General features: G+C 35.8%; 4 protein-coding genes across 5 annotated transcripts; 1 reads left to right on the top strand and 3 right to left on the bottom strand.

The window, feature by feature from the left end:
• The first annotated feature begins 5,182 nt into the window (after window positions 1-5,182).
• On the top strand, window positions 5,183-6,522 carry LOC110635792 (uncharacterized). Its single transcript, XM_021785251.2, has one exon. The coding sequence runs from the start codon at window positions 5,717-5,719 to the stop codon at window positions 6,302-6,304; it is 588 nt and encodes a 195-aa protein (XP_021640943.2). The 5' UTR covers window positions 5,183-5,716; the 3' UTR covers window positions 6,305-6,522.
• Window positions 6,523-12,966: 6,444 nt separating this feature from the next.
• LOC110635803 (cyclin-U4-1) lies at window positions 12,967-14,701 on the bottom strand. Its single transcript, XM_021785269.2, has 2 exons — window positions 14,101-14,701; window positions 12,967-13,471 (listed from the first exon to the last, which is right to left on the bottom strand). The coding sequence occupies exons 1-2, from the start codon at window positions 14,433-14,435 to the stop codon at window positions 13,195-13,197; spliced, it is 612 nt and encodes a 203-aa protein (XP_021640961.1). The 5' UTR covers window positions 14,436-14,701; the 3' UTR covers window positions 12,967-13,194.
• A 1,830-nt stretch (window positions 14,702-16,531) lies between these two features.
• Window positions 16,532-19,529, bottom strand: LOC110635824 (pentatricopeptide repeat-containing protein At1g02150). Its single transcript, XM_021785303.2, is given in 3 exon segments — window positions 16,532-18,121; window positions 18,947-19,321; window positions 19,323-19,529. Coding segments are annotated over 3 exon segments (1,725 nt in total). The 5' UTR covers window positions 19,446-19,529; the 3' UTR covers window positions 16,532-16,894.
• A 444-nt stretch (window positions 19,530-19,973) lies between these two features.
• Window positions 19,974-27,273, bottom strand: LOC110635799 (dol-P-Man:Man(7)GlcNAc(2)-PP-Dol alpha-1,6-mannosyltransferase). Of its 2 annotated transcripts, XM_021785263.2 has the most exons (21): window positions 27,116-27,273; window positions 26,955-27,040; window positions 26,734-26,775; window positions 26,594-26,639; window positions 26,399-26,485; window positions 26,215-26,270; window positions 26,010-26,127; window positions 25,684-25,742; window positions 25,243-25,314; window positions 24,394-24,457; window positions 24,172-24,275; window positions 23,307-23,378; window positions 22,780-22,866; window positions 22,627-22,694; window positions 22,155-22,223; window positions 21,997-22,079; window positions 21,523-21,619; window positions 21,320-21,385; window positions 20,510-20,603; window positions 20,340-20,435; window positions 19,974-20,251 (listed from the first exon to the last, which is right to left on the bottom strand). In XM_021785263.2, the coding sequence occupies exons 1-20, from the start codon at window positions 27,150-27,152 to the stop codon at window positions 20,355-20,357; spliced, it is 1,488 nt and encodes a 495-aa protein (XP_021640955.2). In that variant the 5' UTR covers window positions 27,153-27,273; the 3' UTR covers window positions 19,974-20,251; window positions 20,340-20,354. The 2 variants fall into 2 exon arrangements, with proteins under 2 accessions (XP_021640955.2, XP_021640958.2); XM_021785266.2 differs by lacking the exon at window positions 25,243-25,314.
• Window positions 27,274-27,281: the final 8 nt, after the last annotated feature.

The raw sequence follows: 27,281 nt of genomic DNA, 5'->3' as shown, positions 1-27,281 counted from the left end.
AACACCAAATAGTCCTTTACCAGTTAGAAGAAGCACAAGGGTGACAACAAGACCTCAATAGCTGAATGACTTTGTGGCACAAGTTGAGAAAGAAAATTTCCCTGCAGTCCCACTTGCTACTGCCTCCTCAAATCCAACAGGTACTTCTTCATCCCCACTTCTCTCATATCTTCCTTCAAAACCAGAATATAATCATGATTACATAGCATTTATGGCAAATGTATCTACTGTTCATGAACCACACACTTACCATCAAGCTAGGGAGGATAGTAATTGGAATCTTGCTATGAAAATTGAATTGGAGGCTTTAGATAGAAATAATACCTGGGTCCTTACCACCCTTCCCAAAGGCAAAAAGGCAATTGCTTCTAAGTGGGTGTACAGAGTCAAATACAGGCCAGACGACACTGTAGACAAGTACAAGGCCAGGTTGGTTGCAAAAGGGCATAGTTAATTGGCTGGAATTGATTACCATGACAACTTCTCACCTGTAGCCAAACTGGTCACTGTGAGAATATTTCTAGCCATAGTTACAAAATTTAACTAGCCTATTCAACAATTAGATATTAATAATGCATACTTATATGGCTACTTGGATGAAGATGTTTATATGCAGCCTCTGGAGGGTGACACAAAAGCTAGTGAAGGACAAGTATGCAAACTGATTCGTAGCCTTTATGGCCTTAAGCAGGCAGGGAGGCAGTGGAATAAAGAGTTAACAGGCAAATTACAAGCATTTGGGTTTCTTCAATCAGCTTTTGATCATTGCCTGTTTACAAAAGGATCTGGCTCCACTTTTATCTCACTAATTGTTTATGTAGATGATTAGTTAATTGCAAAAGCAGATGAAGCTCACATCAAAGAAGTCAAAGAATTCTTAGATGAGCAATTAACCATCAAAGACCTAGGATATGCCAAATATTTCTTAGGCCTTGAAATTGCCAGATCAGAGAAAGGGATGTTACTGAATCAGAGAAAATATATCATGGACATAATTAAAGACATGGGATTACAGAATGCAAAATCAAGCCCATACCCTATGCTTAAGGGTTTGAAGTTGGATAATGAAAAAGGGGAGTTATTAAGGAACTAGACAAGTATCGGAGGCTTATAGGCAGATTGCTATACCTGGGACTTACCAGGCCAGATCTTTCACACGTAACTCAAGAGTTGAGTCAGTTTATGTAGGCTCCACGACAACTGCACTGGGATGTAGCTATCCAAGTTCTCAAATATTTGAAAGGTTGACCTTCTAAGAGCTTATTCTTCCCACAAGACAATGTGTAAAAAAAAAATAAAAAAAATAAATAAATAAATAAATTAAAAATTTAATTAAACTTTAACATAATAAAATAATTTAGGACATAGTTGTAAACCTCTAAGAAGTTGAGGGATTAATAGTATAATTAGAAGTAAAAAAAAAACCCCAGAAATTGAAAAACACGGCAGACCCCCCCTCTCCCCCCCCCAACTCTCCTTCTCTTTCTCGCTGACTGTCCTCCTCCCTCCCGTTTTCTTCTTGCCAGTAAGAGACCCGCTGCCGGTGACCACCCCAGCGGCTTTAGTGTGACCGGGCGACCACTAGGGACAAGAAATGGCGACTGAAGATGGCAGCGGCGACGAGAATTGAAGAGAGAGAGAGAGCGACGGCAAGGACCATCCAAGGCCATTTCTGGCCATCTCCGACGACGGGAAGACCGGGGACGCCGACAGCGAGCTTCTGGCAGCATTGGGTTCCTCGTCCGACCAAGACTCGCCCGTTTTAATGGAGTTTTCCTGCAAGAAACGAAGAGAGAGAAAGAGGAGAGAGAAAGTGACGGCAGTGGCTCTTCGGCCACTGTTCCGGCGATCCGACTGTCGGATCGGAAATCCGAGGCCACCAATGGACTCAGGACGACGAGATCTTTGAGATAGGACCGGTCCCACTCCAATCGGACACCGCTTGAAAAAGGCGATAATCGGACGATCCAGATCGCTTGGTGAGATTTTCGAACTTTTTCGATTTTCAAAATTTAAAAATAATTTTATAATAATTATTAACACAATTTAGACTTAATTTAGGTGCAATCGGATCGAGAATAGCTCACCAGCACCGGGACCACATTTTCAGTCAGATCCGGCTGCCCGGCAGCCCGTCTCAGAACATGGTCGATATTACAGTTAATCCTAGCATTTTCAAATGTTCTGGACGAGTTTCAGGTGTCAGAATTGGCATAGGTAAACCCGAACTCCAAGTTGCTCATTTTCGGTTAATACTGATTTAGAATAAAATTCATAAAATATTTGTGGATGATCAGAAAATTATAATTCCTTTTGCAATAGCCTTATAATATTATTAAGGACCGCAGGACAAAATTTTAAAATTTTTAGAGCTCATTTGGGCAGTTTTTTGCAAAAGGACTAGTTATGAGAGCTAAATTATAATTTTTCAAATTATAGATTGTTGACTATTTGGGTGGGCCCAGGAGGGGCCTTGTGATGTGATTGAGTTGTGATTGTGTGATTGGCAGATATAGAAGTGTATTTTGAAGCCTTTTGCAGGTTGGGTAGGTTCCAGGTATAGGGGAAATTCTGCCGGATTTCCGACATGAATTAGGCTATCTGTTGCCTCTTTAGAGTTTTATTTTGACTTAGTACTAATAAATTTATAATTTAATTATTAGGTGATCGGTGTTAGCTATTTTCCTCCATCCAGCAGCCACAATAGTCCTCGGTATACTGTGAGTAAAATATTAATTTTAATTGTAATTTTGATATTATTATATATTCAAGCATGCCCATGCATCACTTATATGTATATATCTATGTAGTTAAACTCTAGGCATGTTTTATGTTGCATTCACAACTGTTAAAGTGCCATGGATGTTGTTTGTGGTAATTTGGAGCAGTGTGCGTGTGTTGACGTGCGTGTGGTATGGTGTTGGATATGGACAGGACGGGTAGACACAGCTTGAGATCTTCACTAAGACCCGGTCCTTAGGGATAGACACGGCTTGAGATCTTCGCTGGGACCCCTTATTTGGTTTATTAAGCGAAAGTCCGGCTTGAGATCTTCGCTGGCAGAGGTTGGATTAAGAGGGCTGTATAAGGGATTAGCTCCCATATATGTATTGTCTAACACTCTCGGGTATGTGAGTGCTCCAAATTGACTTTTTGATGTGATTTATATGAAAATTATGACGATGTTGCATTTCACTTCACAGGGTGCATTAGCTTTAGATAGCTATAGAGATTATGGTTAAAATTAATATTTTACTCTCTAAGTCGAACGATCACTCTTGTTCACCTATTTTTCTAGGCTACAGGAGGAGACCTTTTTCAGAATAACCTATTCCTTTCCTCACAGGTTATAGAGAAAATTACTTAACTGTATTATTATTGTGTAAATTTGTAATTTAGAATTCCGCATGTACTAGTAGTAGCTTTAATCCTGTCAGGGATTGCATGAATTTAAGTTTTTATATTAATAAATGAAGAATTTTTTATGAGTTTTAAATAGTTTGTAAATGATGTAACAGGATTGAGCTGGGCTCCCCTAATTTTAGTTTTTGATAATTACTGGGCTAAGTTGGCCGAAATAAAATTATAACAGTTTAATTTAAATTATTTTATATATATATTGGGTCTAAATTGTGGGCTTGGTCATGGGTTTGAGAATAGTAAGGCTTAATACGGGCCTCGGGAGCTTTATGCTGGTTCAGGTTTTAGTACCGGTCCGGCCCATAGGTTGGGTCCTGACATAATGATTTGAAGCTCTGGGCATTCTGTGATGCAGATTGGGCATCTTGCCCTATGAGTAGAAAATCTATTACTAGCTTTTGCATCTTCTTAGGGACCTCTTTAGTTTCCTGGAAAGTAAAGAAGCGGAGTACCATGAGTAGATCCTCAGCTGAAGCTGAGTATAGAAGCATGGCAATAACGGTTTGTGAACTAAAATGGATTAGTTACCTGCTCAATGATTTTGGCATACAACTTTCTCTTCCCATCACCCTTCACTGTGACAACAAGGCAGAGGAGCACATTGCGGCAAACCCAATCTTCCATGAGAGAATGAAGCACCTTGAAATCGACTGCCATGTAGTCCACAAGCAGCTAAATCAAGGTTTCATTATTACTGTGCATGTACCGTCTAGACATCAGCTTGCCGACCTATTCACGAAACCCCTCACTTCTGTCTTGTTCAACAAGCATCTCTACAAGATGGGACTCCATGATGTACACGAGTCTCCATCTTGAGGGGGGCCTGACAGATAGCTGGTAGAGTAGACCGAAGAGCTAGAGCAAGCTGGAGCAAAAGGCTGGACTTAAACTGGAACAAAGGCTGGATTTAATTGATTTAATAGGCTGGCAATTAAATAAGCAGAGAAGAAGAAGGACAGGCCCGGTATAAGAAGCATTCCAACTCAATTCACCAGATATTTTCTCAATAGAAGCAACAAGAAGTTAGCTCATCATTTACGTTTCTTAGCTCCAGCAAATTTGTTGTAGATTAGGTTTTTACATCCTATAAATATGTAGGACAAAATAGGAAATTAATTTGATTCTAGATTATTCTTTGAAAGTGTATATAATCACAGCAATTCATTCAATACAAGGCAGCTATTTTCTGCTCAATTTTACAAATTCTATAGCTATTTCTTCATGGATGAATCCTCTAATAAATTGATAAGAGAAGATCAAGCCTCTGCTCTCAAACTTGGGTAATCTCTCCTGTAGTCGTCTCAAGTTGCAAATGGCATAAAGAAAGATAATTTTTTTTAAAAAAAATGGTGATTATTTAAAAAACAAATTATATTTTTAGCAGAGACTACAATTTCGTTCTATTAATGGATGCCTTCACAATTTAAAAAATAATGGTTAATTAGAAAAAAAATATTGAATTTGTTGTTTAACGTCGCAGTGTTGTGCTTTAGCAATGCTTACCCCCTTGTGTCCGTTTAACCACCCGAAGACTTGGTATTGGAATTCTAAGACTTGGTATTATATTTTGGCAGCCACGGCAAGAATTTCCCTTCCTAAATAACCATATCATATAACGGGCAAATTCTCAAATAAAATAAACCCTTAACTACTTCAGTATATGGCGATTCTTAATAACTAACATGAAGCCTAGTTTCTTCATAAACCATTAATTATGGACTGCGTGCAGGCGGAAATCAATTCCTTGGTAACATCGACTCTTCCTTTCCTTTTGAGGGAATGAATTGGAGCGAGTTATCGCACCTTTTCCTTCAAAACACACATTTTCCATCAATATGAGTAGCAACGCATTTTGCAAATTGCTTGGTGTGCTGTTGGGCTTGGCTTCCTCGTACTGGAAGAGCCTGAACCAGCCTCTCCCAGTTATTTGCCTTAGAATTAACGAGATGTTATGCAGTTGATTGGACTTTGGTCCTTGACTCCTTGTGTAAACAGACCGAGGCTTTTGTTGTCCATGCTGATCCTAAACGACATTACAAACAAAATAAGCACATAAAGTATTGAGGCCCACCATGGAACCAGCTAGGCAACTTACTTCTCCCCAGATTCCCTTCCTCCTCTTTTTCTTACAAGGAGCACAGGAGTTTCCTACCTGCTTCCTGAGCCTCAAAAGTTCCCTTCCCTCTCGCTGATGATAGCTTTCATCTACTTCCATTGACCAGATCAACGGCTCAACTAATCATTTATATAAGCTCCGAAGAGTCCAGATTTTGTTTTATAGAAGCACTCGAGAAAAATGGAAAACAAAACACTTGCAGAAGGAAAGGTTAGTCCTCCTCCCAAAAATACCTGGAGCCACTGGTTCAAGTACTTCCAATATGACGAGGAGAACGAGAAGCCCAGTGATGCCCGAAATTTTTTGCTCGTGATAGCGGCGCTAATTGCTGCAGTGACCTTCCAAGCTGGCGTGAACCCGCCAGGAGGCGTCTGGCAGGACAATGATGGTGGCCATCACGCAGGAAGGGCAATTTATGCCTCTCAGCCGCACGCTTATTATGTTTTCCTGATATCCAACACATTGGCGCTGTCCACCTCCATCCTTATAATTGTTTCTCTCACGTACAGGTTTCCATTACATTTTGAGATATGGGTTGCCACCATTTCAATGATTGTTACTTACGGATCTGCTGTTTTCGCTGTTACTCCTCGTGAGAATGTTAAGTATCGCTACCTGTTATTTACTGCTGCCCTGCCGCTTTTGATGAGGATTTCGATTCAGATCTTCTTGACATTCAGGAATATTTTTAAGGCAAAAGAACCTGATGCAAAGAAGCAACCTGATGCAGAGAAGCAACCTGATGCAGAGGAGCAAGAATATGCATGACTAGTTCCTCCTGTACATGGCTACCAGTTTCGCTCTATTTAATTTATTTTTATTATAGTTGTGTTCTGAATGTATAAGAGGCAAAAATGTAGCTGAAGAGGAAAGGGAAGGGGGAGGGTTGGAATTAGTATCGATGGCTGTGGGTAATTTAATTATTTGGTCCCAATCTATGCTCTGTTTCAGGATTTTGTTAATGCTTCCTTTTCCGGATTGAGCTAGTCTTTGAGAGCCCAGTGCCCATATGTTATTGTCTCCCACTTAACACTATTGCGCTTATCAAAAAATAAAAAACAACTTCAATCAAAAGCCCGCGAATGAGGAACAAAAGTAAATGATTTTTTAGTTATTAATTGCCCTAATGTCCACTGTCCAATGCTTGCTGTGTATATTAGTTTCGATTATTCTTGCTTCGATAATGTATAAAATATATAATAAAATATACTTATTAAATAGAAAATTTTTTATATATTTATATTTTAAATTTATAATTAAAAATAATGGGCAAGTCAAAGTAAATCAATGTTAGAAACACCATCATAAATTGAATTTATTTATATTTATATATACCTTTTTTTTCTTCCTTCACTCTACTCTCTACGCAGTTGAAGAAAAAAAAAAAAGATAAAAATGAAGAATATTTTCTATTTATTTTTTTATTTTTATTTAAATAAGTAAAAAATAAAAAAATATATTTATTTGCCTTTGTTTAATAAAGAAAATAATTTTTTTATTAAATTTACAATTATACCTTTTTTTATTCTTTTGAAGTTACATATATAGGGGTATGTATGTAATTTAAAAAAAAATACATTTCTTCCTTGTTTTCTCTCCAAATTAAAGAGAAAATATCTAATGAAAAGCAAAAATTTTTTTTCCAACCTTTTATTTTTTACTCTCGTTCCAGACAAAGAAAGGGAAAATCTCTTATTATTTTCTTCAAGGCATTTTCCTTCCCTCCCACTTTTCACATATCCGTGTTAAAAGATATTTTCAAATTGTGGTAGACATTAACAAGAAAATTGCGTGTGGGGACAGATGATTTTTGACATGTTGACGTAGAAGCAGTGATCTTTTCCCATTGCCACGAAAGAACGTGGATGATTCTTGGAATTTAACGCCAATATATTGTAATTTCTGATTTATAGGCCAGGAAGGAAAGTCACTAATTCACGCTTCTCACTGGCACATTGCATATCTACTTATTTTTCAATAATAAATTATTCTATAAACTAATTAAACTTATTATAGACCAAGTCCTAGTTCAATACAAAAATGTTCTGTCAAAAAAAATTTTCTGTCAAAAATTTGACAAAGTTCTGGTTGTACAAGAAAATAATACAATTCAACTCAATTAAGTCTTTATTCTAAGAATTTGAGGTCGATCATATGGATTTTCTTTCTCCATTCTAAATGATTTTGAGTTAAATCCTCAGAAATGTATAATATTTTTAGGTCATATTGTACTACTCTCCTCCAAATCAGTTTAGGTCTACTCATTTTTTTTTTCTATCCTCTAACCTAACGCGCTCTACTTATTTAACTGAAGCCTCTGCATGTCTACGCTTTACATGACCAAATCACCTCAATCTCCCTTCTCTCAACTTATCTTCAATTGTCACCACTTCTATCTTTTCTCTAATACTCTCATTACGGACTTTATCTAGTCTAGTATGACCACTCATCCACCTTAACATTCTCTTCTTCGCAACTCTTATCTTAGATACATACGACTCCTTCAGTGCCCAATACTCACAACCATATAACATGGCTGGTCGTATGATTGTACAGTAAAATTTTTTTTTCAATTTATTGGGAATCTTGCGATCACATAAAATTCTCGTGGCGCTTCTCCACTTCAACCATCTGGCTTTAATCCTATGACTAACTTCTTCCTTACATCCCCCATCTACTTGAAGGATTAAGCCGAGATATTTAAAGTGATTACTTTGGGACAGTACCACTCCATCCAAACTAACTCCTTCCTTATTATCAGTTTGACCTTCACTGAATTTGTAATGCATGTATTCTGTCTTCGTTTTACTTAATTTAAAATCGTTTGACTCTAGAGTACTTCTCCAAAACTCTAACTTTCTATTGACTCCTCGTGTCTTATCTATTAGAACTATATAATCTGCAAACATTATGCACCAAGAGATACTCTCTTGTATATGTTTCGTCAATTCATCTAAAACTAATGTAAAAAGGTAAAGGCTTACAGTTGAACATTGGTGTAATCCAATTGAAATAAGAAAATCTCTAGTGTCCCTTCCCACTGGACGCACAATAGTAGTTGCTCTTCATATATATCTTTTAATACTTGTATGTACCTAATAGATACCATCTTTTGTTCTAACACTCTCCATAAGACATCTCTTGGAACATTATCATAAGTTTTCTCCAAATCGATAAAAACCATGCGTAGATCTTTCTTCAGATCTCTATATTTCTCTATCAAGCTTCTAATGAGAAAGATCGCTTTCATAGTTGAACGACTGGGCATGAAGCTAAATTAATTGGGAGAGATAAAGTGTCATGACGTAGTCGATGTTCCACAACTTCATAGTATAGCTTATGAGTTTAATTCTTCTATAGTTTAAATAACTCTGTATGTCACTCTTACTTTTAAAAATACGTATTTGTACAAGAAAATAAATTATAAAAATAATCCTAAGCCTCATTGCTGTTAAAAAAATAAAAAATCCTTTTATAGAAGAAAAGCCTTGCTACCATTGTCATTGCCCAAAAGAAGGAAAAGAAGTGGCGTGGGGAGGTTTTAAATATTTACTTATCTTCATTGTCCATTCTCAGAAGCTTCTCAGTTCTCACTGAGGGGAAAATTTAATTTGAGAATAGATTAAATAGATAATCGTTTCATAGGACTTCCTTGGCCATCACACGCCAAGGAAAGCTCTTCGTTCCAAGTCTACTGCAGTTGAGGGCTTGAGGCCCACCGTAGAAGCATCCAGGCAAGTAAGTGGCAGTTTCTTTCTTTTAATTTGGTGCCAGGAAAGTAATGGTACTCTTCAGGTTTCAAGCTTCAATTGACTACATTGACCCGCGTAAATTGATAAACTAATGAAGTTGACTAGTGATTACTCCTCCTGCATCTACATAAACATCTCCAAAGGTGAAGTCTTGCCATCATAATTTTTTTTCCCTCAAGGAAAAAATGAGCAACCCCATCATTGCTCCTGGGAAAAGGTTTAATTCCTTTAAAAATATCTGGACAAGCTGGTTCAAGCACTTCCGGTATGACGAAGCCAATGACTCACCAAGTGATGTGCGAAATATTTTGCTACTCATAACGGCATTGATTTCAACGGTGACCTTCCAGGCGGGGGTGAATCCTCCTGGCGGGGTCTGGCAAGACGACAAGGACCATCATGCTGGAAGGGCAATTTATGCGTCTCAGAAGCATGCGTTCTATGTTTTTTTGGTATTTAATACTTTAGCACTCTCCACTTCTATACATGTCATTTTATATCTCAGTTACAAGTTCCCACTCCATTTTGAGATATGGGTTGCCACGGCTTCAGTGATTGTGACTTATGGTTCTGCTATTTTTGCTGTTACTCCTCACGAGTCTGTGAAGTTTCGCTACGTCTTGCTTACTGCTACTCTGCCGTTGGCGGTGAGGTTTACGATTCAGACGTTCAAGAGGTTGAAAAGAGAGGCACATGAACCTGTATCAGGCGTTGAACAAGAAGAGTAAGATAAATCACTCGCCATGGCCAGCATTTTCCGGTTCATTAATTTCGAATTTCCTATTCACGGATGTTAATTAGTGTCTAATCTAATCTATTAGTTTTAAGTTTTGAAGAGAGTTGTAGTAGCTAAGGAAAATATTAGTCTAAAAGTCTTTTTGTGTGATTATCCATTTTGCGTTTTGGGCGTCAGCCACCCCATCAATTTGGCATTATCATGTGAATCTAACAATAATATATATATATATATATATATTAATTTCATTCCTGAAGAATGCATCGAGTTAAATTTGTTTTCATGAAATTCTGATCGAATAACCAGGAACACCCATGATTGCCAATCTAGTGAATTATTTGTTGGTCATTATCTCTGATACAGCTTATATTGTCAGACAAATATCCTCATATATCACCAGCTCCACTAGTTCTCTGGAGACTTCTTCACCTTCACCTTTGAGGTGTGAAAGTTTGAATAAAGTGCTGCATGTGTGGGGAAGGGGGAGGTTTAAACCCGCCACTGTTCGGATTAGAATTAATTGAAATCAGATCAAAATTAAAATTTTATTAATCATTCAGGGTTTTACACTGAATTAAAATCAGGACTCTTGGGTCGGATTTGATCTAACCTCTTTGATTCTTGAATTAGATTAGATGACCGAAATAGAAAATTCGGTCCAATTCACTTTTTTTTTTAATAAAAAATTTTAAAAGAAAATTCATTGAATTGCATCAAACATGATACTAAACCTTAATTAGAACCCTTTTTGAACTGAACTGAAATTATTGATTTCAAAACTGTTTAATTACTTTAAATACGATGAAGAAAGGGACTCACCCAGCGATGCCACAAATATTTTGCTAATAATAGTGGCCCTGATTGCGGCAGCAACAGGGTGAACCATCCTGGTGGGGTGTGGCAAGATAATGGCGATGGGCATATTGCAGGAGGAGCAATGTACGCGTCCCAAAAACATGCTTTCTATGTTTTCTTGATATCCAACGCCTTGGCCTTCTCCACTTCGATACTAGTCCTGCTATCTCTCACTTACAAATCCCCTTTCTACTTCGAAATATGTTTTCTTGTATCCGCAGTTTTTGTTGTTACGCCTCATGAATCTGTGCATTTTCGCTATCTGTTGATTACGGCTGCAGTGCCTTTTGTGATTAGGTGTTTAATTCAGGTGTTCAACAAAAGTGAAGATAGAATTCTGAATAAAAATGAAACTCATTAGCCTACTCCTTGATTAGTGAACGGTGTTTGGAGGAGAAAAACTAATACATAATTTTTTTATTGTAATTATATTGCCACATTTTTATGAAAGACTATTTAGAGAAAAATAATTAATAACAATTTAATTTAATTTTTTAAGTATATATTTATTTTAAATTTTAATATAAATTTAAATTACATTTAGCATAATTAGTTAAAAATTTTATTATTTAGAAAATCTTATAGTATAATTTTGAAAATATAAAAATAAATATTAAAATATTTATTAAAAAATAATAAATAATCCACACATAACGTGCAAGCAAATTCACATCATTTTTTTTCATATATTTATCTACCATGAGTGAAGTGTGCTGGCATGACTAATAGTTTGTTTGGCATTGTTGAGGTTTTATGGCGGAAACTGCTTTTATCAATAAAAACATCATTTTATATACGGTTGAAAATAACAAATTAGAAAAATATATTTTGTTATTTTAGTGTTCTTACGACTGAAATTGATCAAATTTAATTTTTAATTATTTTTCAATACTCTTTAACTAATATATTTAAAAAAGTGATTTTCCTAACAGTAATTTCAATAATAATGCCAAATAGGTCCTAAATATGTCTGTTAACTTATCCAAGCTAAATCATCAATCCTTATTCACAAATTAGGTTGATTGGGACTGGACTTAAAGGTTTAATCCCGATTAGATTCAGCTTTAATCAAATCTAATGATAATTTTTTTTTTTTAATTTCAATATCAGTTTTAGCTCCAATTGAATGTATTGATTATGAAATAATTTAAGATTGATTTTACTACATTTTAATTATTTTTCTTTTTTTAATTATTTAATTATTTTAATTTCATTTATTTGATAAAAAATAATTTATATATAGAAATATTTTTTATAAAAAATATTTTTTATATTAAAATATTAAAATATTTTTTATTATCTAGTTGTAATGTTAAACTAATTATATGTATAAATCACTTTATACATTTTAATATTCTTATTAAAATATAAAAATATTTATATATGCATGACATATAATTTAATATCACAACTAAATAATAAAAAATAATTTTATAAAAAAATAAATTTTAAAAATAATTTTTATAAAAATATTTTTCGTATATAAGCAATACAAATATGGCTAAGTTTCAAATTATTGATAACTTTTTTAGTTAGATGTGAGGAAGACACGAAGCAATAATGATTTAAAAAATAAAGGCTTTTAAACCTGAGGTCAAAATGGAGAAACAATTTTGTGGGTTATTGAAGAAAACAGAAACTGGCTTCAACCATAAGAAAAAGGAAACGAGGAAGAAAACAGAGAAATAAATTGGCTGATGCCTTTGACCTTTTGTTTAGGTGAAGAAAGAAACAAGCCCTAATCCTCAACATTCTGAATCAAAATTTTTCTTATTTTGACAAAAAAAAGAAAAAGAAAATAGACATTAGGAAAAGGGTCACAAAGTTATCCAAGATTGCACATGTTGAATGTCCCCTTTCAACAGTCATTACAACTGTCCCTTGGCATATTATTTGACAGCAACATTATTCTTGTCTGCTTCTCTTACCCATTTTAACCTTCACGCTTCTATTCTTCTCCTTTTAACAATACTTTGCCACCTCTCCCCTTTTAAGTGGCAACCCAAAAGTTTAGAATCCTAACATGGATAGGAACAAGTATCAGCCATAGCGTCCAGAGAGAGCGAGAGAACTTTTGTACAACTGTGTCAACCCAAATTTATAGGAGAGAATCATTTTGATTAGCCACACTGTAAAGCAGATAATCCCATCTGTACATTACCAAATAATTTGAATAATCCAAAAACCTAGACAAGAAAGAAAAATTACAGAGCTTTTGCCAATCCCAAACTAAGAAAATAAAAAAGGAGACTAGAGGAGGAGGAAGAGTCACTATCTCTATGGCTAACTACATTTAATGCTTATATTGAAAAGGCTTAAACAGCAACTTGCTGCTTTTGATGGGATGTCTCATCCTCGTTGAAACACAAGTGGACCTTTAGAGATCTCCCTAAGTTCAGTGAAGATTCTGCTAAGCTTGGTGGTACAGGTTGAAGCATCATCTCCCTTTGGAGGGAGGAAAAGTATGAGTGGAAGGTGTTGGGGGTCACATTCAGGTTAAACCCCAATCCAAATAGAAAATCCACTTCAAGATAGTTCATCTCTACTGTGCTGATTCCTCCGACTTTAGCATAGTAAGCATTGTTGTAATACCTGAAAATTACAATAATTAGAAACCTTTATCAAAAATAAATTTACTGATCATTCACCACTGGGTAATTGCCACTAAGCGAACCTTATGAGGCCTTCTCATAAAGCTACTCATGTCCAGGCTTTAAGCTATCTATTCCATAAATTTGGTGAAACTGAAATGTCATGCATCTACACTGGCTAGCTTAAAGGAAACCAGCAAGGTTGCACATGGCCTCTGGAAAATGGTACAAATCCTTATACAATTCAAATACAACTAAAGAACCTGACAAGAACCTCTATCTTTCATTTGGTACAAAATCTGAGTTTCAGAGTTCTTTCCTCTCAATTGAAGAAAGTACTAAGACAATGAAGATAAAAGAAACGAGAAACAGAGAAAGGTAGTTTTTTTTAGGTCCCATTTAAGTAAAATTATGCCTACGGAAATAATTAAACGTGAGAAAGCAAACGTTGTCGAACAAACCAAAAGAAATGTGCAAATCCAGGATATCAGTTGAAAAGAATCCCAAGTTTCCAAGCACGAACATACATTGCAGAATTCAAGAATTTATAATTCCCAAAAAAAAAAAAATACAAGATTGTGAAATACACACCCCAGAATCGCTGAACAAAGAAGACATTCAACAACTTACATGTCATCCAAGAACTTGGCGGCAACCATGACGCTTGTTATAAGCAAACGATGGACGTTGAAAGAATTGAGAGGCAATGAGGGTTGCCTTTGAGCAAACCTATCGAGATAAACATATGCAACGATGAAGCAAGATGGGCTACAATTCGCATACTTGAAGATCCTCTCTAGATAGCTTTGAATCGAGATTGTGGGTCTAGTTAGTCCATGAAAGACTGAGATTTTCTGAGGCTGAAATTGGCGGTTGAGATCGTTGGATTCAGCTACCCTCTGAAGCAGAGAAGAGAGAAATGTGATGAGCTTTGGCATCACATTAGGGTTCTCTAGCTCTGCCATAGATGACCAATTTTTGGTGCAAAATTGGGTTTTGAGTAATTTTCGGTTATGCTTTGCGTTGATAGAAACAGGTAAGAATTAAGATGGTCGTTAATGGGTAGGAATTTTTATAGAACAAAATGGCATCAGCTTTTTTAAATTATGACTTGCATGTCCTCATTATTGGGTTTGGAGAAAATTTGAGTTGGGCTAATGATTATTTAATTTCAAACTTAACTTGAGGAAGAGGGAACACAAAGTGGTTCAACGAGGGTTCTTTTATTTTGCGCCTTTCCAGTGATCTATTGTGGCAATGGTGATGGGTGTAGCACGCCCATCATGTGATTACATGTGGAAAAATTTTTTGATTCTAGTTGTTGGGTCCTCACATTTTGTGAGATCTTGCATGTGTTTTGATTCTAAATAATCAGGTGACATAGCATGGATTTGTTTTTTTGGTCCATAGCATTAGCTTATGCTGCTTCTGCCCATAGCTTACCATTGTTTTAATCATTTTTAACTCCATCTTTTTTCTGCAACATTAACCCATTTCAATTTCTCATGCTTGATCATTATTGAATAGGGTTTAAAGTTTTCCTAACCAGATATTCAAAACGAGATTCCTCCTAATTGCTTAAAACTTGTCTGCAAGTTCTACAGCAAACACAATCTTGGAGTCAGATTTTGGCAGAATTCATTGAATCCTTAAGACCTTTAAATAAGATCAAAATTGAAAATTGGCCAGAAATTTTAGATTATATTGTCATCATTAAGCTTTTTATGTTTAATGGAAGAAAGTAAAGCAACAGTCACACCCTGCTCATTATCTCTGTGACTCTGGCATTTTCTACTTTTTACATAATCTATAAATTCAAGAATTAGTTTGATTGATGTTATTACCAAGCTTTCATTGTTAGAAAACATGAAATCTGAGAGCTCGAACAGAAAAGGACAAAAAGTGGACAATAGATACATCTCAAGGGTTACTTTCGTAAATATGAAGGAGAAACGAAAAGGACAAGCTGGAACCATGTTTTGGTTGGAGTGGAACAAGAGCAAAGCATGTCGTGTGAGACTGTGTCAAGCTGTATTTTGGAATGGAATTCTTTGAACCGTATCTTTTGCATTCTCTCGCCCATGTGCTTCTCCATGTGAGTACCAGCTTACGGTACTGGTACACGCATAATTTGCTACCACAATAAATTGTAATATTACTTTCAAAAAAAAAAAAAAGGAGAAAAGTAAAACCTGTCCCTAAGCATATAAGTGGGCATTGTAAGACCAATCGACTATGACCTCTCATGGCATAGAATTAAGTATTAAACTGCAAGCACTCTTATCAAACAAGGAATATGTGCCATTAGGCCAATAGTCAATAATTGAGGGACTATCTCGTCATAATTTTTGGTAGTCCACTAACGATTTCTTCCCAAATCTTCATGTCTGTTGGTTGGCTTGATGAGGCTGATTATGGCAGCCAACCAACAGCCAAGGCTACAGTTGAAGATCGGATAAAATACACAGCAAGTGCCCAAGTGGATTGTTTTGACTTTAGAGGGAAAAAAAAAAGGGTTTGAGCTAATAACCATCTGTGATATGAGTTGAGAATATTGAGAGAGGAAACAAAAAGAAAGTAACCACATATTTTAACATCAACTAGATTGTTACCGACTGCTTGATTTGTGGAGTTGCTCATTAGGTAAGAAAACAGGTTCACATGTTGGGTACTTTCTTTTTTCCCCCTGTTTCTCTTTGGTTAATTGAATTGAGATTAGGAGAATTTTTGGCCCTTTCACCGTAAATAGCTAATTAGGAAAGAAAACAGAATTATACTATCACATATCATATGAAAGAAGTTTCGAGTTTCTCTTTTCGCCGTTTGGGGCATAAAGTGCTCATGAAAATGGATTCAGTCACCTGAGCTGACTAGGAAGCATAATTGCAAGTACAATACCGTTCTATCCTTTTCTTCAAATATGCATGCCTGCCTGCCTGAGAGAAGTAGTTGGACTTGGATGTCAATTTTTGAGTGGAAAGCGAGTGTTGGGATTTAAATTCTTCATTTCTCGTCTGAAAATGACACATAAAGAAAACATGACCAACGAAAAACAAGAAGATATTAAAAGGATAAGCTGCATCCCGCAGGCAACTTCGCCTCTTTAATATTAAGTATTTGCTTTGAGGGGGAGAAGAGGATAAGAATGATACAAAAGTTCTAACATAAAAAAATGAGATAAGTTGCAGTCGCACAAATTGCCAGGATGTATTTCTTTGTGGGTACATCAACATGCTTATATGCAGTATGGCTACACCAGACACTCAAATTCCCGGCAACCATTAGCATGAGAATAAAATTTGCCAGTTGATAACTGCCATGAAAAGATAGTGAAGTACCTTGAAAATTTGAGCTTAGATACACTCTTCCCAGCACGAGGTCTAGAAAACAATCTCTCCATAGACACAAGGAAGCAATACATATATCAGACACCACCCTGAAACTGATTGAGAAGTATTTCATTATCCTCACTGTCATTTATATTACCTGTCCTATCTTTCTCAGTCGACACTTCTTCTGACAGTCCAATAAGTGATGCATAACTTTCATCTTCAAGACATCCTGACTGCCTCAACCAACCCTCCAAAACTCCTTTACTTGACATGTCTGATTCTTCCTCGCACAGCTTAAAGAAAGACGACACAAGTACAGGTTTTGGCTTCCAAAGCTTTGATCCTTCAGCAAGAAAAGCTTCCTTAAAGCAAGACAAAGCCTCAGAAATTCTCTTCTGTCTGATATGCCCATCAGCAAGAATCTCCCATGTACTAGAATTAGGCGTTCCTCCCAATTCTGCAATATGGTTAAAGAAACTTTCAGCCTTGTCCAAATTTCCCTCTTTAACATACCAACCCATGAGGAGATTTCCTATTCTAGGGTCATAGGATGTCTTAGTTGGTAGCCATTCCTCATAAATCTTTTCTGCAGTCTCAATGTCACCCATTCTAACCAAAGATGAGATAATAGCATGATAACCCAAATTCGGAATACTGGTAAAAATTGATTTGTAAATGTTCCACACACGATAAACCTCCTCTTTGTTGCCAACATTACCATATAGACTTAGGAGATAGTGATAAGGTATCCTATCCCGACCCTTGATTCTACTCTCAACCCTCCTTAGGCAATCTTCAGCTTTTTCTAACCGGCCCATCTTAATGTAAATTGTAGCCATTGTGCTAAACGTTGTCCAGTTGGGATTAATGGTGTTATCCAGTCTCATTTGTTCAAATACCTGTTCCATCCTTTCAACAGATCCTTGGGATCCGCAAGATGATAACCAGATGTTATAGGAGTAAATATCAAGTCGTATGTTTTTCTCCATCATTTCTGAAATCATCATGTCAACTTTATCATATTCCTTGAGGTTCATATACAGAGTCATCATCACATTGAATGGGAGTGCATGTGTGGCAAAGCCTTTATTTCTTATGTTGTCAATCATAGATTCTGCCTTTTCTCTCATTCTAGCTCTCACATAGGCATTCAGCAAAGCCCCATATATCCTCTTGTCCTTTATGGTATTTGGAAGTCTCAAAAAAAAATCTTCAGCAGCAGAAACTCCTCGCACCTTGGCAATAAGGTCTAATTGAATTGCAGCATCACTGGCAGATAATCTAAACCTCTCTTCTCTATTGTTCATCCAATCATAAACCTACAAAATGCAATATTTGCTTGTGTCAGTTACTAATTAAAACCTAAGTCCAACAATATTAAACAGAAGAATGAAGTACCAGATTTTAAACCCATGAAGCAGAACACAAACATATTAAAACCCAGGTCACCTTTACCTATGAAACCACGATTTGTCCTAAATTAAATAGAATATGTAAGAACTTCATAACTTCACGGGAGCTAAGTAACCATAAAAAACAAATTTCAGCTAAAACATCCTAATCTTCGTGTATGAGAAAAATTCTAAATAGAAAGAACCAAAAAAAAAAAAACTGAATTTTGTGTTTTGCCTCCAGAAGTAAAATTACCGGATTAGGATACTCAACATTACCTATCATTTTCGAGCAATCTCAGTTCTTGAATTCAAAATGAATAGTTTAGATTTTATTTTTTCATATACAACTACCTACTACTTGAAATTAAATTTTGATTTTAAATAAAATCCCAATCATTCATTTTCAAGAGCTAAGATTGTTCAAACATGATAGGTCATGTTTGCATAAACATATGAGGATCCAAGTCCAAATCCAAAATTACCATATACCCAACCAGGCACGCTAGCGCAAAAGTCATTCAGCATATGAAATAACCACTGAACAAAAACATCCGAATACAAATAGCAATGTACGAGCTGATTCCTAATATTGAATAAAAATAGTTGTAAATAAACCAGCTTTAATTTAGGAAAATAAGTATCCAAACAATAAATTAAACTAAAATAGCAACAGTATTCGCCCTCAAAAGCCAATACAAAGGAAGGGAAAAAAAAAAAAAAAACAAGAAACCAGCAAATTTCAAATTTTACCTCCAAAGCTTGCTTGTGCCGCTTGAACTTCCTCAATTCCTTGACCACCCTACAAAGCTCCCATTTAGTGAGCTTCTTGCCGTCTTTCTCCATTTCATTCAACACGGTCCCAGCGCCCAATTCAGGCCTTTCCATCAAAGAGATTCTCCTGTGGATAGAGTTCCATTTGACCATGGACCTTCTCTCATAATCCAAAGTTCCGTAGCTGTGGACTTGTGATATTGAGCATGTGATTAGAAGTTTCCGGTAATATACTGTTTGGCGAAGGCCACAGTGGGGATTTTTCCATGGGAAGGTTCGGGAGTAGGAGATAGTTGAAGAAAGTGAGGCCTTTTGGTGGTGTAGGGATGGTTGGAGAAGCATTGTTGCCTTAGGGTTTCTGGAGAAAACTGAAGAGTGCAACAGAGGTTTCGGTTTGGTGGTTCTTTCTTTTGGGTTTTGAAGATAAAGCCTTTGAAATTACAAGGCATCGGTTTCCACTCTTACATTCGGCCCTCATTACACATCTTACCAGGGATGGGTCGTTTGTGCAGAACTGCAGATGGCCTACGACTCATGCAACTTGTTTCTAATTTTTTTTTTTTTTTTAATAAAAGGCCAATTTTGTTATAGGCTACACGATCATAACTCTAATAATAAAGATTAAAAAAAGAAAAAAAATTCAACTATGTGTTAATCAATGGAAGAATCTATCTAAACAAAATTTTATTTTAGCGCGTATTTAATATAAAATCAATTTTATATAATAATTAATTTAATAATTAATATTTATTTTGAACAGCACTCTCATGCCCTCTAAGTTTTAGCTTTTGAGAAGTTCCCATGATTGATCAGTAATTACATTGATTGTAAGGCTTATGGGAGACACAAGAGAGACCAACCAGTAATGTAAGCCAAACAAGCAGCTTCAAGATGTTAAGCGCCTTTCAGCACAAGAAGTTTGAAGATACTGTTACACTGAAACCAATTAACTCATTAGAAGATGTATCATCCTTAATTAATTACGGTGATCGTTTGTTTCCAACAATTTTATGAAAGCTAATAAATCCATTCCAATAATAATAAAATACATTTTTAAACAGTCACCAAAAAGGAAAATGTTTACTGCCAAAATCATGTTACAACAATAAAAAAAATCCACATATTATACTATTCCAAGCAATGCAGCAGTTGGATGAAGCACCTCACTCACAAACAAGTACTGCATTAACTTAACGAGGGAAGGGATCTATTAGTGTTCTTGCTAACTTTGCAGCTTCACTAAGCATGGGTCTCATTCATTTGAAAGGTTCTCTTCCTCATTACCTGCCAAAGAATTAAATAAAATGAGATTTGTGCAAATACAACCTTTATGTACGCTTCAGTTTCAACTACAGATTCACAAACGTCAAACCTCTTATCAAATTATTCAAGAGCATCCTGGCCAATTTATTTGCATAATATCCTTGATTCTTGTATATCCATGAATATATACCTTGGGCTCTTTAACCTGAAGAAAGTATGAATATCTTCAATTGCATTAAGGTAATACAACTAAGCATGGAGAATGTTATTGGTTTCTACCAGGATGATGGGTGGAAAACCAAGTTGAAGGCGAGCCCTTGAGAAGCCATATACAGAAAATAAACACTTGAATCCATCAACAGAAGAGTGCTCACTGTTAAGTCACACAGGAAAGAAAGGATAAGGAAACCGATCATCAGCACACAATTTATGACAAAGAAATGTCTTTCTTCAAACAATGGAGCCAAGATTGGGGTAAATCTGAGGTTCCAATCTTTCCTAGCAAATGATTATCTACAGGAAAGAGGATGGGGGGAGGGAGAGAGAGATAGGAGCCCATTGCCAGTTGCAGGGCATCCTTCTTGATGATGAGTAAATCCAAATTGAACTGGGTTATATCCACACCTCAAGGTATTGTCCACTTTGGCCTTCGGGCCTCATGGTTTTGACCTTCAAAAGGGCCCTCAAGGGAAGGGGGTGTGCTTGGCCTTATAGGACTCTAGCCCCCTCAACTCCTAGTTGATGTGGAATTTTGTATCATCATACATCATTATCCCCTGCTAGTCAAGGGAGATTGGGAGATGAGTCATAGCCCATTCGAAGATCCGGTTAAGTACAGCTGCAGAGGGCTTGGTGCCTTGGCCCTCCTATTGCTAAACGATGACGAATCAATCAAAATTAAACCAGGTCATATCCACACCTTGAGGTATTATCTGCTTTGGCCTTTGGGCTTCATGCATGAGGCATTAGCCCCTTTGAGTCCTAGACGATATTTTTTGTATCATCATATATCAATTCTCAAAAATGGCATCCATTTGAGTAAAATTGTAGGTTGCCTGCCATGAACAGAGCAAGATGATGGAAACAAACCTGATAAGGTATGTAAAATTTCTGTGACGAAATTCATCCAGAGTAATCTCTTCTTCTTTGGAATATCTGCATTTTATGACGCAGCTTATTTTGTTGATATACAAACATTCCATACCATAATAATGATTATAGCATGTAAATACTGAGAGAGAGGAAGAGATGGAGACTCTATGAAAACGTCTTGCCGATAAAATCCACTATACCTCCATGGATAATCATTTTCACAAAACCGAGATATTCCATTCATGGCTGAAAAGGCATCAATGTGAACCCACCATTTATTAGTATTAGCAAGACGGCCTGGCACAAGATTTGAAATTCAGTTTTTGCAAAAATAATAAATCTCAAATAAAGTATAAGCATTTACAAGCCACTGATTCAAAAAGACATTGGCATAATTTGAAGAACTAATTAGCATGGACATAGTAGGAAAATAATATATACTTCCTCAGTAAAAACAGCAATAAGGAACAAGACCAGGTAGATATCTGGGTCAATGGTTTTGAGCTAAACCAGGACAAAAGTCAAAAAGACTCAATCTAATCAACTAAACCTTAACACCAATTCAACCAAGCATGCATACATGCTCAAGGACATTTGTGTGTACAAGAATTAGACACGAGAGAGAGAGAGAGAGAGAGAGAGAGAGAGAGAGAGAGAGATAGAGAGGCACTCACCCATCTGATGTAAACCTTTTAATGCATGACCGCTGGGATAATTTCCATAAGACGCCAAGAACATTATTATGGTGCATCCTAGACTACAGAATATCAATAAGTTATATGAGGAAGCAAAACACAATTGTTCCTGTCAGAGAGATGACTAATTATCCAACCTGATCAAAATTAATCCCAGCATTATGAAATTGAGCAATTTCCATAAAGTCTTTTTCCTATTGTTATAGCTGCAACAAGTTGGTACAAGAAATCATAAAATCAGTAACTGATTATTGAGAACACACAAAAAAGTTGTCATGATTTTTTTTAATGCATAAAGTAATAAAAGAAGTTCCACTTATTGTTTAATGTAGCCACTACAAGAAACTTGTGAAGCCATTCTCCAAAAGAGCCAGAGGTCATGTGCTTAAAGTCAATAATACTGTCAGACTTGATGATATTTAGCAAATCCTTCAAAGAAATTTAGCAAGATTCCTCGATGATCTTTTAAAACTTTCTGATGGGATAGTATTATTTTCAAAGAAAAGGCTGGTTGATCAAAAGAAGTGTATGCAGTGGCTGATAGATTAATTTATAAAAAATAAAAAATAAAAAACAAAAGATAAAAAAAGAAAAAGAGAAGCAACATACATTCTGCTTGCTGCAACAGCAGCAGATAAGTTGAACATTGGAACTGAACTGATAATAAATCTGAGTTCCTGCATATCCAAAATTAAGATAATATATGTTTTTAAATATGCCCAACCAAATATGCTGCTGAAATTCACATTTTGCTTGGCATACCTTGTGTGGAAGCTTAGAGTAAAGCGAAATGAAGGAGAAAACTGGAAGAACAAAGAATAAAACCCTCCTGTCGAGTAAGACTCCAAGCTGCAAAAAGAAAGATTTATGATTGCAAGAGGAAAAATAACAAAAATACTAACAGATGAAGACCATGAATAGTCCTAGAAATAACCTTCTTGCTTTTTATTGATCTAGAAAAATAAATAAATAATGGTTGGAAAGTAAAATAAAATTTTGAATTCCATTAGTTAAGGCATTAGCCTGCCCAAGTATGAATATTACATCACTATCTTAAGGGCAATAAAAGAAGTCACAAGCAACTTCCTCACCAAACCACAATGCAGTAAGAGATGTTATGTTTCAGTGAATTGCAAATCATCATACAGTGCAAGCAAACATGCAGATGCAATGAAGTCAGACTTGAATTTTATGCAGAAACTAATGGTGCAGAGCAATAATAACAAAAAAATTATTAAGTTGGTTAGTACGATAGCATTTGACCATATTACAACCATTTCAAGGCTCACCATGAACAGAGGATATGCAGCAAGCAATAAGCGTGGGAGTGCAGAAGTGAAGTACCAATGAAAAGAATGTGTCTAAAGATATTTAAGAAAAAAAAGATTGTAAAGGAAAACAGATACATAAATTTCATATTAGTATCTAAATGGAATACAGAAAATTAATCAGAAAATCATGGGACAAATCTATAAAAGAAAATACATTTCATAAAACATAAAAATACAATCAACAGGTATATAAACAGTACAACACTCAATATGACCATAAAACTATTTACTCAAGTAACCCTATGAATGACCATAGACCTAGTTTATAAACTATATGTTACATACCATCAAAAAAACAGTCTTCCATTGCAAACACCAACCATGATGACAATAAGACAGCATCAGTTAAAGAACCTCTAGCATAAAAGTGGACCAAATCAAGAGACCAAGAGAACATTTGGATTAGACAGCCAATGGGTACCAAAGCTAAACTGCTTTGTCATCAAGTCATTTAACAAAAGATCAAACTTTAGCAACTTTACTTTTGAACAGCACTATATATCCACCTTAATTATACAGCCATAATATCAAACAAACAAGCTGGATCAGTGTGCCAAACAATATGCAACTACTGAGCTATGAATAAATAGAGAAGCATGCATATTGATCATGAAATTTAACTGCCTCAATGCGCCAACAGATGCAGAGCTATGCATAGATAGAGGAGCGAGCATGCACATTGATAACAATTTTAGATGCACCTATACCTACATTGGAGAAAAGTTGGCACAGATGGATAACTAACTTAAGTACAAAATGTTCATGAATCTTAAATGAAACAGCAAAAAAAACACCACATAAAAGTTTTTGTCACAGAGGATACACCCCATTCAGAACTCCGATTCAGAACAGAGTTGAACCACAAAACTTCAAATTCAGGCCACATTAACTTCTTCCACATTATTGAATCAACCAATATCGTGAGACCTGTGCTCAGAAGAATTTCATAAGATATTCAGAAACTGATGCTTATTTGAACAATTTAGAATGGATGGAATTATATATAACTATTGTTAACATAATGAAAATTGAAGTGTGAACCAACCTATGGACAGCAGTGCAATTCCAGTGCAGTATTTAATTGCTTCCCACAATGAAATGGATTTCGTCTGACATCAATAAACTGAAATTCTTAATAACATCAGAATATTTTAAAGTCACAACAAATAGCGGTAATAACATATTGGTCAACTATTACACCTATTGTATTGAGCACCGACACTCACAAGTCAAACTACTAATAGAGGATTCCTGTAGTTCTTTGTAATTCTCTTATATTGCTCCAGGAATAGAGTGGTACACATAGTTGGCTACATGTGGCTTACTTAGCATTAATCCATTTCATCAATATCAGCCTTTTTTTCCTGGACGCCCAATATCAATTTCAAAGGAGTTTCCAGAAGATGTGCTTTTCTAGGATTGAAAAGTTAGGTGAGGCCGGGAGGGTGGATATTTTCACAGCTTTCTCCAGTCACCTTAAAGCAAAGAGGTATACTGGTAGTCCATCTGTTCTAAAGTTTCAAATTCAAGTGATTTTCTTGTATAAAAGATTCAGCAATTCAGGCTTCTTACCATTATCACATTGATAGTTTCTTAAACATCTAACTTAACTGTTGCCTGGTTAGCATGTTTTACCTTTTTATTTGCCTTGCTAACGCCTCGCACACTTATATAATTATCAGCATCCAATGATTATGCAAAAAGGATTCCAGATAACCAAGCTTGCCTCCCAATAACAGATAAGGTTAAAGGATTAAGTGTATTAACTAAATTATGATGCAAAACATCAACAAGATGAAGACAATACATTCATATAGTGTAACATGACCAATGCTAAGATGATTTTCGGCTTAAATGAGGTGTAGAAAATGAATGATAGCAAACAGGAACATACCAACAAAAGCTCTAGAGCAATAGGGCACAGAAGCAACAGCATATCACATCTAAAAACAAGTGTAGTGAAAATCTGGCCATCAAAAACATAAAAGCGGTGTAAAGATTAGATGATGCAAATACAAGAAACCTGGATATGCAATTTGTTGTTGATTCACTTAAACAAGAAATAATAGTACCACTAGCAGATAAATGTGAGCGTAAACATTAGAAAGGAGGTGAGCCATATGCACAGAGCTTGACACAAATAAGAGCACCTTTATCAAGAAGTAACAAAAATTCATTTTATGGAAAAGAGGTTCAGAATTATTGCATGCATTTGTCCACAAGAATCATAGTTGCCAAGGAAGTTTATAGTATAAATGAAATCAGAACATGGAAACTTGCATGAATTTGATATAACATTACAAACTTCATGCATAGCTCGACATTTCAGGAGTACCAGACAATTTAATGCTGCATAAAAATTCCCTCTGAACCAATATCCATATGCCAAGTTAACTGCATTGAGTTGAGAGGAAAAGAAGTTAGTTGCAGCTATTGCAACATACGCCAGTAACTATCTTGAAGAAAAAACAGTAATAATAAACTAAAGTGTTCCCTAGATAATACTGACTTCTGTTATCATACTAATGTTGATGGTGGTTTAGTACAGAGCATATGCAAACCAGCCTTCCATCGAAAAAGGCCAAAGATAAACTCATACTAAATTCACTTGAAAAAGTTACAACAAAATGAACATAAAGTCATGTTGAAAGAAGTAATCACCTACACCCAGAGCTAGTACATTGGGAAGGGCACGCGTGCAATAAAACAGCAAGTGAAACTGAACTGCTGTCAATATGACAAAGAAAGCTTCTACTTGATGGCCAAATTTATCTCTGATCTGCTACAACAAAAATGTAGTTTAAAACCCCAAGAAATGATTAAAAAAAAAGCAAATGAACAAAGTATACCCAAAACAAAAGTATACCTGATTACGGAAAAACCGCAATGTAGACAAAATGATGCCACCCAATGCCAGACGAACTACACACCACAGGAGGAAAAAGCTATGCAACTTTTAAGATAATATATAAACGATAAAGCAAAATTAAAAAAGTTGAAGTAGAGTTTCAAAGGTCATATGAGTACATAAAAGCACCCATATAACTAACCCGCAATAAGTCCATATATCTTTGGCAACTGGAATAATTTAATGGCTAATACAGCTGGGGAAGCTAAAATTGACACAAGAAAAGATCCTACAAAGAATTGAATAACCAATAATGAGAATTAGACATCTTAGAACTAGAGAATCCCAAAACAAACCAACTCAACTCAACTCAACGTTTAGAAGACTAAAAGCTCACCAATGAATGTTCGAGGAACAACTCCAGGGAACTCGAAATGATCGTACTGATACAGTAAACAAAAATGGGAACTAATAAATCTGATAAAAGCCAGTAAAATCCAGGAAAATAATTTAAAAGCCACTAACAAGTAAACTTACATTGTCCAAGTGAAGCTGATGGTAAAGAATATCATGCATTGCCTATTAACAAAAAATGTTAAGGAGCTAACTCGAGAAGAAAAACAAGTGAACACGAGCTGAATTCTGATTACTTAACAATTAAGTGCGAAACAGACTATTATCCTCAATTTAGTTAAAATTCTGTACACAGATGAAAAAGAATTCACAAATCAAAATGAGAAGTATCAAATTGAAGTCACCTGAATGTTGAAGCTTTCTTCAACCTTGGTGTATGGTACCGCGAAGACATAAAACGCAGCTATAGATCCCAACAGCAAGTCGTAGCCTAAAACAATCACAATCAGTGTCCATCAGTTGAGTCCTAAATTGGAAAAAGCACCACATATTATACTGTATTTACCGTACTGCCGGGCAATTTGGCAAGATTTCGAAGCCATTGATCAGTGAAGATAGGAAAGAGCGACGCTCTTCAACTCTGAGGGGCATATGTCACTATAGAGCAGCTCTTCTTTATGTGATGCAATATGGAGCGGCGTCAGCCCAACAAAGCAATGATTTTTAAAAAA

This window comes from Hevea brasiliensis, chromosome 2 (assembly GCF_030052815.1).
Source record: "Hevea brasiliensis isolate MT/VB/25A 57/8 chromosome 2, ASM3005281v1, whole genome shotgun sequence".
NCBI lineage: Eukaryota > Viridiplantae > Streptophyta > Magnoliopsida > Malpighiales > Euphorbiaceae > Hevea > Hevea brasiliensis.
The sequence above is the reverse complement of the archived record's forward strand: the minus strand, read 5'-3'. Positions and strand labels throughout refer to the sequence as shown.

Coding starts and splice junctions, on each gene's coding strand:
- LOC110635792 (XM_021785251.2), top strand. CDS start 5,717: ATGGAAAACAAAACACTTGCAGAAGGAAAGGTTAGTCCTCCTCCCAAA.
- LOC110635803 (XM_021785269.2), bottom strand. CDS start 14,435: ATGGCAGAGCTAGAGAACCCTAATGTGATGCCAAAGCTCATCACATTT. Junction 13,472..14,100: donor GCCAAGTTCTTGGATGACAT/GTAAGTTGTTGA, acceptor TGTAATTTTCAG/GTATTACAACAATGCTTACT.
- LOC110635799 (XM_021785263.2), bottom strand. CDS start 27,152: ATGGCTTCGAAATCTTGCCAAATTGCCCGGCAGTACG. Junction 24,458..25,242: donor TTGCTCTAGAGCTTTTGTTG/GTATGTTCCTGT, acceptor TATTGATGTCAG/ACGAAATCCATTTCATTGTG. Junction 22,224..22,626: donor GCTGTTGCAGCAAGCAGAAT/GTATGTTGCTTC, acceptor AACTTGTTGCAG/CTATAACAATAGGAAAAAGA.